This window comes from Pipistrellus hanaki, assembly GCF_964339955.1.
Source record: "Pipistrellus hanaki genome assembly, chromosome: 2".
Lineage (NCBI taxonomy): Eukaryota > Metazoa > Chordata > Mammalia > Chiroptera > Vespertilionidae > Pipistrellus > Pipistrellus hanaki.
The window spans coordinates 99,939,791-99,952,479 of record NC_140504.1 but is presented as its reverse complement, the minus strand read 5'-3'; the positions used below and the strand labels follow the sequence as shown (position 1 = coordinate 99,952,479).

The 12,689-nt window shown below is 40.1% G+C and overlaps 1 protein-coding gene across 1 annotated transcript in view; it reads right to left on the bottom strand.

The window, feature by feature from the left end:
* Window positions 1–9,798, bottom strand: part of PLOD2 (procollagen-lysine,2-oxoglutarate 5-dioxygenase 2) — a 213,038-nt gene extending 203,240 nt beyond the window's left edge. Inside the window, exon 1 of the mRNA XM_084875943.1 lies at window positions 9,234–9,798. Within this exon, the coding sequence (XP_084732069.1) occupies window positions 9,234–9,342 (109 nt within the window). The 5' untranslated portion in view covers window positions 9,343–9,798. The remainder of the gene's footprint in view (window positions 1–9,233) is intronic.
* Between the last annotated feature and the right edge of the window lie 2,891 nt (window positions 9,799–12,689).

Here is a 12,689-nt window from a genome sequence, read left to right as displayed (position 1 = left end):
CCTAGCCACAAATTTACAATCAAGTTTCTAGACCAAATTTCTACAAAAAAAAAAAAAAAAAAAAATGCATCTCCTTTCCAAATAGCCATCAGAGTGTTTCATTCATTTCTGATCATAAGCACACTATTTATACCAAAGTACTTGTCCAGTTAGCATCAAGTGCCATGTTTAAAATGGTAAAACAGAGAAGTTCTATGCTTGAATTCAAAGGTCTAAAATGAAAAACAGGCCTCTCCAAAAAGTATAAATGTCCAGTCATAAGATAAATAAGTATTAGGGCTAACTACAGTTAACACTGCTATGCTCTATATAGAAAAGTTGTTTAGAGAACTAATCCTAAGAGCTCTCATCAACGAAATAAATGTTTTCCTTTTCCTTTTATTGTATCTATATGAGAACATAGATGTGAACTAAACCTAATGTGGTAATAATTTCCACACTATATATAAATCGAATTATCAGGCTGTGCACCTTAATCTTTAAAAAATAAATCAATAAATAACAGGCCTCTCAAATGCCCAGAGCTCACAGTGAATGTCCAGAGTCCAGCTCTTTCCAAGGGAGCAGAAGATCTGCATGAGCCACAGCTTAAGTGGGACTATCACCTTCTAAGACACATGCTGGCACAACTTTTGTCTACAGGGCAGAAGGTCATATAGTCTCTACAACTAATCAACTCTGCACTTAGCACCAAAGCAACCACAGACTATATGAAAATGGATGTTTGTGGCTATAAGCCAATAAAACTTTATGGACCCTGAAAATTGAATTTCATGTATTTTCACATGGAACAATATATTAGTTTTCCTTTGCTATTTTCAACCATTGAAAAATATAAAAACCACTGTTAACTCACCAACCATATTTAAACAAGTAGCCATATCTGTCCTATGGGATTTGGCCTTTGGTTCATAGTTTGTCACCCTGACCTAGGTAATAGTTTGCCTTAATTTTTTACCTATCCCCCCATAATGTAAACCTACAAGGTATGTGCCTTTTCTTTTAGCAATGAGTTCCTTTGCTTCTTTAGGTCTCTAATGCCCACAGGTCCCAAAGTCCATCAGAACAATGAAGAGGTCAAAAAAGTATTGGAGCATGGACTGAAGAAAGGGCATGTGCCCCTCTTATTTTGCTTTGCAGCTTTGTTTTGATCTTTGCAAGTTATATAATCATTCCAAATCTCCATTTCACCATGTATAAAAAGAGGATCATGGTATCCAACCAATGAATGCATTTCTGAAGGTAATTCACAAATGAGCAGGGAAAGTAGAGCAAAAATATAACACATGGAGAAAAACTGCCCAACACAATTCAGGCATTGCCTGATGATTCACCAGTAAATTGCGAGACTATGGTAGTGTAGTGTATGATCCTGGGTAAAGAAAGGAAGCTCAGTGAATTTAATTAAGTCCTGGGAAAAGAGGCAGCTAGCAATCTCATTGACTGCATGCCACTTTTCATAATTCTCTGAGTGGACTAAAAACAACAAACATAAATTAAGAATCTTCTCTATGTTCAAAAAATAGGAAAGTACTGTGAAGAGCACAAAGATGAATAAGACTTAGCCCTTACTTCAAAAAATTTATAAGTTAATAAACATCTACTATACAAAGCAGGTATGATTAGTATAAATTAACTGCATTAAGTTCAAAGAGAGCCAAACAAAAGACAGTAGGAGGAAGAATTTCTAGGAGCTAAATTTTAAAAATGAATAGAATTTCAAGAATAGGCAAACAAAGCCCTGAACAACATTTCTCAGTGGTTAGATCCTTGGCCTGTGCACAGGAGGATTGTGGGTTTGATTCCCAGTTGGGGGCATATACTAGTATTTGAGTTGCTGGTTCGATCCCCAGCCTCAGTTGGGGCATGTGCAGGAGGCAATTAGTTGATGTGTCTCTCTCACAGGGATGTTTCTCTCTCCATGATCTTTATCTCTCATATATATATATATATATATATATATATATATATATATATAACCAATAAAATAATAAAAATAAACTCTTTAATTCATATATTCATCCCTTTATTTTTTTATTACTTTATTAGTTAAGGTATCACATATTTGTCCTCATCCCCCCCATTCTCATCCCAAACCCCTCCCCACGCAAGCCCCCACCCCTCTGTTACATATCAATCCGTTAAAAAAAAAAAGGAACAGACAGACAGAAATTTGACAGTACAGTCATACAGATAGCACACTCAATAATACTCAAATCCCTTAAATAAAATGGTGTACAACAATGTATGCAAACTATTTCCAAAAATTCGAAAATAAAATCAATCTCTTCTAAAATCACACACTCTTCTAAAAACACACACACACAGGAACACACACACACACACACACACACACATACAATGAATGCAATCCATGGATTCCCACCTCAGGTTGAAAAGACCGTTTTCAGTCCATAGCCAGTTGATTCTGAGGATGTAGAATCCTTGGATATAGAACCCATGGATTCATAGGTCTGAATATACTATGGGATTGTAGAACATGAGGATTCTCAATGTCACTAGACATTACTGATTTATTCTCCAAAGATTTTGTTCTTTCAACAATCTGAGAATTTTCATCTTTACAGCACATAGTATGTAACCAGAGTTCATTTTAAAATACTTTAGCCAATGTGATGGGTAGAAAAGAGTATTTCATTTTAAATTTAATTTTAATTTTTATTTCCTATCCTCACATTGTCTAGAGCTGTTTCATATGTCTATTTCTATACTATGAAATAAATGGCACAGTATGTTTAAGAATGAGGAGTTGTATGTGGCTGGAGCCCAAGACACAGAAATTGCACAGAGGATAGCCTCTCTCTTTCTTCCAGAGGTTTCTCTGGGAACTTGTTCTTTCCCTCTCCACCCTGTTAATTGCTAGTTTATATCCTCAAGTTAGACACAAACCTCTTCTTTCCTCCTTAAATGTGCCTGAATAATTTAAAGAGTTTATAAATGAACATGGTTGGAAAATGCTGGTCTTGACAGAAATATCTGAAACCATTTTCTCCATTCTTGCCTAAAACTTGATTTTGCCAAACTTAGATTATAAAATTCAAGATACCTTAGTAAACACACAAAAATTCTGATCCACAATGCTCATATATAAGGATTACCTGAGGCCAGGGAAGAAAGGGACACTCACAACCTTCAGAAGGAGTAATCTCCCAAAAGTCTGAATCCTGCTTTAAAAAGACATAAATTGTGCTGGCTGAGTGACTCAGTCTGTTGGAACATTGTTCTGTACACCAAAAGGTTGAAAGTTCAATTCCCAGTCAGGGCACATACCTAGGTTGAGGGTTTGATACCTGGTCAGGGTGCAAAGGGGAGGCAACTGATTAATGTTTCTCATATCAATGTTTTGGGTTTTTTTCTCTCTCCCCCTCCTTCTTTCTCTAAAATCAATAAATATATCCTCAAGAAAGGATTAATTTTTTTAAAAGGCAGAAATTCTCAGATTGAAGAAGAAAGCAATGTGGTTGGAATGTAAAATGGTGCGTTGACAGGACAGTTAAACACTTTAATGTTAAATCACAGCTTATTTGCCTGAATTTTTTTTAAAAAAATTACTCTAAGTCTCTAATAAAAATGATTCATGACCTTTGGGAAGATTTCTACTTGTATTAAAACTTGTATCAAAATTAAAAAAAAAAAATCTGATCCAGATCTGGAGATCTGGTTGCAAATCCTTGGCAGAAATGCATTCACTCTTCTCCTCACATCTATAAGGTAAAAAAAAAAAAAAAAAAAAGTGCAGGAAAGATAAAGCAAGGTACCAACCCAATTTTTTTGACACTCATTTGGAAGGTATTGCCACAAGAGCTTCCATGGGGATACAATTTATTTTTAAATCTTTATTGTTGAGAGTATAACAGATGGTCTCCCCGCCCCCCCCCCCATTTCTCCCCTCCACCTGGGGTTCCCACACCACCCCAGGTTTTGCCACCCTATTGTCTGTGTCCATAGGTAATGTATACTTGCATATACAATCTTTGTTTAATCTCTTCCAGTCCCACTTTCCTTCTGAGATTCCTAAGTCTGTTTCATCTTCATGCCTCTGATTCAATTAATTATTCACCAGTTTATTCTGTTCATTAGATTCTTATTTATTTTTAGATTCAATTATTGATAGATATGTATTTATTACCTTTTTATTGTTTATACCAGAGACCCAGTGCATGAAATTCATGCAAGGAGGGAGGGGGGTATCCCTTAGCCCAGCCTGTATCCTCTCCAATCTGGGTTCCCTCTCACAATCCAGGACTGCTGGCTCCCAACTGCTTGCCTGCCTGCCTTTCTGATTGCCCCTAACCACTTCTGCCTGCCAGCCTGATCCCCCCCTAACCATGACCCTGCTAGCCTGATCGATGTCTAACTGCTCCCCTGCCAGCCCAATTGCCCCTAACTGCCCTCCCCTGCCAGCCTGGTCACCCCCAACTGCCTTCCCCTGCCAGCCATCTTTGACCACATGGGGGCTGCCATCTTGTATGTTGGAGTGATGGTCAATTTGCATATTACCTCTTTATTATATAGGATTTTTTTTATCTTTTTCTTTTTCTTCTTCCTCTTCTTAAAGAATAACCTTCAACATTTCGTGTAATACTGGTTATATGGTGATGAACTCCTTTAGCTTTATCTTATCTTTGAAGCTCTTTATCTGACCTTCAATTTTAAATGATAGCTTTGCTGAGTAATCTTGGATGCAGGTCCTTCCTTTTCATCACTTTGAATATTTCTTGCCACTCCCTTTTGGCCTGTTTAGTTTCTATTGAGAAATCTGCTGACAGTCCTATGGGTAACCAACTGCTTTTCTCTTGCTGCATTTAAGATTCTCTCTTTGTCTTTTGCCCTTAGCATTTTAATTATGTTTTTATGTGGGCCTCTTTGGGTTCCTCTTGTTCAGGACTTTCTATGCTTCCTGACTTGTAAGACTATTTCTTTCACCAGGTAGGGAAAGTTTTCTGTCATTATATCTTCAAATGGGTTTTCAATATCTTGCTCTTCTTCTGGTACCCAGATGATGCAAATGTTGGTATGCTTGAATTTGTCCCAGAAGCTCCTTACATCAAGCATGTCAAACTTACACTTTATTCATTTTTTAAATTTTTTCCATTTTGCTCTTTTATTTGGGTGAATGTTGCTTCCTCATATTTCAAATCGTTGATTTGATTCTCAGAATTCTCTACTCTACAGTTGAATACCTGTAAATTATTCTTTATTTCAGTCTGTGTATGCTCACTAAAGTCCCTTGGAGGACTCAGGAGATTCTTGAGTAACCTTATAACAGTGGTTTTTACTCTATATCCCATAGCTTGCTTTCTTCAATTTCTTTCATTTGTGACATGTTTCTTTGTTTCCACATTTCAGCTACTTCCCTGCATTTGTTTCTATGTATTGGGTAGAGCTGCTATGTCCCCTTCAATTGATAGAGTGACCTTATGTAGTATGTGTCCTATAGGGTCCAGTGGCTCAGCCTCCCCAATAACCTGAGGTGGACACTCCTGGTGCACCCCTCTGCAGGCTGTGTGCACAGACTTGTTGTAGTTGAGACTTGATTGCTGTTGGTGTCACTGGGAGGAACTGAACTCCAGGCCAATTGGCTGTGGGGACCAGCAACAACAGTGGAAGAGCTGCTGTGTAGGAGACATCCCTATAGAGAAGCACTTGCTTCAGTGGGGCTTTGGTGCTCACTGAGTCAGCCTCTTGAGTATGTCACTTGCATGTGTAGAGCTACAATCTGGTATGGTCTGACACTGACCACTAGTTTCATTGTCTCTTGGGTCTCTGGGGAAGTACAAAGTCAGCCACTGTCTGTAGCCACCAAGCAGGAGCTACAGAGAGATCTGCAGATTCCTCCTTTTTGTATTGGGTTTGGAAGTGCCCTAGCAAGGCCTAGCTATGAAGCAAGGCAGGCTGGTACTTGTGTCAGGTCTTGGGTCTTTTATTAATAGTTTTGGGGCTCCCTGATCCAGTTGCAGCTTGTTTGAGAGATTTTAGCAAAGTCTGAAGCCTGAGGAGGGACAGGCCATTCATATGCAAAAGTCACTGTACACAGGTCAGGTGGGACTGCAAACTGGATGGGGTGGGGTCTCAGGGAATCACCATGGAAGAATAAATAGAAATGGCTTCCAGTCAGCCCCACGACCAGGAAGGTCTGGGGTATATAATTTTAAGGTAAAATTCCATAAATGAATTTAGGGGGAAAATGATTGTTTTTAACCAGAATCTTACTTAGATTCTTTCCATGGTAAAAACAAAGTGACAACCAAAAAGGAATAAAAATAACACACAGCAGAATGCTCAGTAAATGTAACAAAAAGCAGTGTTCTTAACTTTGGTCAATACACAGCATCAAAACTAGAAAAAACTTTATTTCAAATTCTGATTAATGTGATTCAATTAGTACATTCTCTACTTCAGTGGAAAATCACTATAAATTTTTACTTTCAAAGAAGAGTTGCTATTATAATTCCAATAATACTATAATGCAATATTGCCTCACATACATATTTTTCTAATACAATCATTTTCAACCCTTCAGGAGACATTTGGCCAATTTTCACTTTGAGATATTTTTTATTCTCACACCTGAAGAGGGTGTTCTTGGCATCCAGTGGGTAGAGGCCAAGGTAGCTGCTAAACCAAGTACAATGACAGGACAACACCTACAATACATAATTTCCTGGCTCAAAATGTCAATAGGGCAGGAAAGAAGAAACTCTTATTTCTTCATGGCTAGCTGGGACATGGTGACAAATTCAGGAAGTTAGAGATGATAAGTACTCTTCTTACAGACCTCCTATGAAGCTACAGAACTTAGAGTTCTAGAGTTTACTTGATATTTACATGGACAAATAAAAGTTTCCTATTAAGTAATTTTCACTTAAAGTATTTTAGGGAGAAAATGGAGCATAGCCCAGAATTCTAGCCATAGTATTAATCAGTGTGCCATCTATATCTATTAGCTTATCACATCTACCTTAAAAAGTTCATAACCAAACTGGTTACTTTTGGCTCTGTGTATTATAAATTAATATTTTTCTGTATTTAAGAGTCAGTTGAATTTCCCATGGCCATCCCCCAAAAGCAACCAGTCCTCAGATTTCAGCAATGGGTTTTATATGGTCATTTTCTTTGGAAAACATTCATATCTGATATTCCCTTTCTCTGATGTTATAGTCTATTAAAACTTTACTGTGCAGCTCCATGAAATTTAGAGACCAGAGTGGGAAAGGAAGGGGATTTGGACTGTAAACTTAAAGGCAGCAACAACCACAACAACAAAAAATGTCTTCTATAAAAAGTAAAGGGTATTGGTGATTAAATGAAATAAAACAGACAAGGCTGAAGAGGTCCCTATAAAAGTAGCAAAGTTGTTAGAGGTTATTTTATTTCCCAATTAGATTCCTTGGGTGTTTCACAAAGAAAGTCATTTTTCTGGTGAATTTTTTTTTTTTTGAAATGTCTCCATTTCCAAGTATGCTAAAGACATTTACTTGCCTACTTTCTAGCTGTTACATTAAAAGAAAAAGTTTGTTATAAAAAATTTCAGTTCAAATTTAAAGGAACCAAACAGGGTTCAAAAATCCATTTTGAAACCATCAGATATATCTAAGAGAAAGAAAAGCATTGTATTAACTGACAGAAACCCATTTGAATGTGAAGTTTCTCAAGCTAACAAAGCAGGAATGTAGAAACATAAGTTTTCTTAAAACATTTAAAGATGAAGATAGGCCCTGCCAGGTGGCTCCTCCTGTGCACCAAAAGAGTACAGGTTTGATTCCTGGTCAGTACACACCTAGTTTGTGGGTTCCATGCCTGGTTGGGCATATAAGGAAGATAAGCTATGTTTTTCTCTCACCTTGCTGTTTCTCTCTCCTCCTCTTCCTCATCTCTAAATATAAAAAATAGATAGATAGATAGATAGACAGATAGATAGATAGATAGATGATAGATAGATAGATGGATGATAGAGATAGATGAGAGATAGATAGATAGATAGATAGATGATAGATAGATAGATAGATAGATAGATGGATGATAGAGATAGATGATAGATAGATAGATAGATAGATAGATAGATGATAGATAGATATCTCAGGTGAGGATTTCAAAGATAAAGACAAAACTATTACTTCTGGGTTTAAGCCTGAAAGCAAAATTCGAGCACAAAAGTGGCTTATGTACTGGAAGGAAGGAAGGAAGGAAGGAAGGAAGGAAGGAAGGAAGGAAGGAAGGAAGGAAGGAAGGCAGGCAATATGATCCTAATTAAAAAACAAATATATATATATATATATATATATATATATATATATATATATATATATATATATATGGCAGGACATTTACATGCAAGATCTAATTCCAGATAATTGAGCCTAGAGTTAAAGCACAAAAGTGGAAAACTGCAAGAATACCTCATGTGTGATAAATGGCAGCAAAGTTATGTTTAGACAAACATGTGGTGAGACTGTCTTTAATCTAGCTAAATGTAAAAAGTGTTGTTTTACATGAACTTGCCAATTCACTGCAAATCCAGCTTCTGAAAACAAGAACCTGCACCAGGTTTAGGAAAAGGGCGGCTAAAGGGAGAATCTGTGTCCATAGTTTCCCCCTCCAAATCCCCAAGGAGGAAAGCTGCTGCCTAAAGGTATTGAGTAACTAGGCAGCCCTACTGAAAACAACCAGTTTTGAGCGTTGTTTTTGGCAAGAGGTTAGGTGTTACCGGCTGCTTCCTGGGGCGCTTGGAAGGAATGTGTCACCATCAATCAGAAAGTACACTGTTTAGGTCAGAAAAGGAGTACTGCCTAGTCCAACATGGATGAATCATGCACCTCCAGGAAAGGAGGAGAAAGAAAAGTTGCAGGAAAGGTGTTGGTGCCTAGGGACCTGCAAGACCAAAAGGAAATCCCGACTTGCAGTACAAAAATTCTTGTGCTCAGGTTACTGGGAATTCCAGGAGCAGGAGGAAGGGCACCCCCCTCTGCCCCTCTGCCCGGGGGACCAGCAACGCGGAGAGCTGTCCAGGCACGGAGAAGCAGTCCATCCCATCTACCTCGGGGGGCCTGGAGAGCGCAGAGTATCCACTGACCCCTGCGGTGCTGGGGAGGCGCGGCTACCCACCTAGCAAAGCCCAAACCAAGAGATGAAGGATGAATGGACTGCCCCATCTCCCCCTTCCCTCCCCCCGCGAGCCTCACCAGAGGGGTGCGGACCGCGGGAGTGCTCACCTGTGGAGATGCTGGCGGGCTTCTCCGAGTCTGCACCTAAGCAGGGACTCCAGGGCTGAAGGACGAGAGCCAGCAACAGCAGCTGAGGCTTCACGGTGCAACCCCCCATCTTCGGCTCCTCGAAGGCCCGCGCGTGCTCAGGCACCCCCACCTCCTGGCGGCGGCGAACTTCTCGCGAGAGAGCGGAAACTCCAGGTCCTTCCCGGCCGACAACTCCCGCGACTATGGCCGGGAAGAGCGAGCCAAGTGCGGACAGCCGGACAGCAGCTAGGACCGGTCCTTCGCGGAGGCGCCCCGGGCACGGCGGGCAACTTATAAGCTACCCTGGGGGGAGGCGATGGGGCGGGCCGCGCCCTGGCTATTGGCCGCGCCGAGCCGCCGCGCTGCTGTGTGCGCCCGAGCTGTCGTTCCGGCCCCACGTCCGGGACTGTGCTCCACGCAGCCCTCTGTGGGGACTGCCCGCGGCTACGTGTAGCGGCGCACGCAGGGCTGCGCTGGAACCGGGAAGTGTGTGCTTAGTTTGGGAGTGGGCCTGCGAGCGCGGGGAGGAGCCGCGGGCGGGCGGCGCTCCCCTCTGGCTTCTGCCGCCCAGCACCAGACGCTTTCTTTCCGTCAGCCACTAAGGGGGAGACTTGGCTCTTCTCTGCATTTGGATGCTATCCTTGTCCGAGTGTCTGTAAATCCTCATCAATCTTAGAGCAAGGGCATCTCGCCAGACGCTAGCATGGAAATGAATCTCTCTACCCCTCCCCTGTTAAATTCAGGGGTCAAGTTTCTTCTCCCTGCAAAAGGAAGGCTCTGTTTTGTTTGCTATGTAAACTGAAAGGTTTTACTGTCCAGGGAACATTTCTTCTCTAGTGCCAGGAGAGCCATAGACAGTGGCTTGTAAATCCTGTGTAATTGGAGGCCAGCGGTGTAACCTGGGGCTATGCCTTACAAGATCGTCCTTCAGTTCACCTGGAAAATTGCCTCCCCTGTCCCCCCAGATCTCTGAGACATCCCGGGTTCTTGGCGCTAAGATGTATTACTTCTTTTTTCTGTATTCTCAACATTTTTAGCTAATCCAGTGTTTATTCTGCTGGGATGAGCAGGGGCAAAAACACAAATACAGGAGAAAGCGTGAAAATATTGACTTACCTATTTCTTGACATGAGCTGTTTAATGGGACAAAAAGACTCGGACTGGCAGTATGGCAGTATTCTACCTCTATCTTCCTAAAAAGGGGTGGAGAAGCCTGATTTGAACCAATACCCTTTCCAACTCTGAACCTTTGAAGTTAAAACAAAAAAATTATTGAAAAAGATATGTCCCAATTTGATCACATTTTGTCTAAAACTAGCATGATATGAGGGACGATGGAAGAAGGCATAGAGTAGATAAATGGTGATGAAAAAAATAAAATAAAATTAGCATTCTTTTTTAAAAAGGTGGAAGCCCAAGCTGGGTAGCTTAGTTGGTCAGTGTCATTCCAATACACCAAAGTTGCATGTTTTATTCAGGTCAAATCAACCAATGAATGCATATATAAGTGGAACAACAAATCTCCCTCTCCCTCTACCTCTCTTTCTCTCTTTCTCTTTCTCCCTCGCTCATCAATCAAATAAAAACAGGTGGAAAAACCTGCAAAGAAATGTTGCCTGGGGTGTGACATTTTAGAAAAGAATAATTTCCTGTGCCCAGAACTAAGCCAGTTGTTACAGTGCTTTAAAGGTTTGGTCTCAGTTTTTTAAAAGAAAAATTGGAGAGAGTTCAGAGAAGAGTAACAAGTAAAGAAATGGAAAGTATGACCTGTGAGAATCAAATTAACTTTATTTAGAATGGGGGGAAAAAAAGCTAAGAGATGGATTCTTTAATAACCTTCAGTGTGTGGCCAGTGCCACTCTATAAAACTAGGCAGAACCTGACTAGTGTGGGTCAGTGGTTGAGCATCAATCTATGAACCAGGAGGTCACGGTTCAAATCCCAGTCAGGGCACATGCAGGGGTTGTAGGCTCAATCTTCGATATGGGGCATGCAGGAAGCAACAGATCAATGATTCTTTCTCATCGATGTTTCTATCTCTCCTTCACCCTCCCTCTTATGAAATCAATAAAAACATTATTTAAAAACTAGGCAGAAAGCAAATAGCATTAATCCTCTGTGTTTGAATTCTTTACTATGAATGGCTAGTCTTTTGGCCACATCTCAGACTCCTAACTTGTGTACTAGGTCAGATTCTGTCAAACTCCTTGAATTTGATTTCTTGCTTTCCTATTGTCCAATATCTTCAAGAACTTGCATGGTTAAAACCTAGCTTTTGCCTTCCCTCCTGCCCTCATATTCTCATGCACAATTACAGTCTCTCCACATAACAGTGTGTGCATGCTTCTACTACAAAGTCTGCCAAGCATTGCAGGTTACCATGACATTCACCCTTCTCTATTGAGAGTCACGATGTGAAGACTATAATAATTGTATAAAGCAAGTGTTTCTTTGGGGTTTTTCAAAATAGCCAGACACATGTATCACTATCTGAAAGAGCCCCAATTCTGAAACAAAATCCTTCCTGCCTTCTTGTATTTTCCGCTGTCTGCTGAACATCTCTACTTGAACATTCCACTGGCATAAAGTGCAAATGTCTTTAACTCATCAAATCCAGATACTACTCACAGTTTCCTCATCTCTATTAATAACAATTCTGCTCTCTAACTTACATGGTCCTGCAAAACACAAAACCCTGCAGTACACACAGCTTGACAACAAATCTTGTCATTTTTTTCTTTCACGTTTTATCTTCATCTGTTCCTTTCCATGCTCACTGCCACCTCACTAATGCATTTCTGAATACCCTAACTATGCTGTTGGAATTGTTTCCTCCCTGTAGATTCTCATTGCCTCCAGTGGATTCTCATTTCCTCCCTGTAGATTCTCATTGTTTCCTCCCTGTAGATTCTCATTGCCTCTTATACCATTAGACGCCAGACTCAGATATCATTTTGATTACCTCATCCCCAAATTCAAAGATTTCATAAAGAATTTGGAAACAATCCAAACAAATCCCTTAACCTAGAATTCAAGTTCCTTTGCTATCAAATATAATCACCTCAAATCCTATATCCAGCCAATCTGGTTTGCTTTATTATCTCCCAAAGACTTGCCATTTTTTTTTCTCTAGAGTTTGAGTAAGAATCACTATCTTCCTTTGGGTTCTTCCAAAGGCCAACCATGAACCAAGATTTAATGACCAGCAGTTTGTTGAGAATTTGAAGGAAAAGGGATAGTTGAAGACAAAGTGATACAGGAAAGGGAAGTTAGCTAGTAATTGATGCATTATTAAATATTCAACCGTAGGTGACTAGAGCTTGCTCTTGTTCATGTTATCTCTCTATCTAAAAAACTCTTCTCTAAAATTATCCTCCTCCCTTCATTAGGCTAACTTCATCAGACTCAGGTGCTACCTCCTATAGGAAGCCCAAC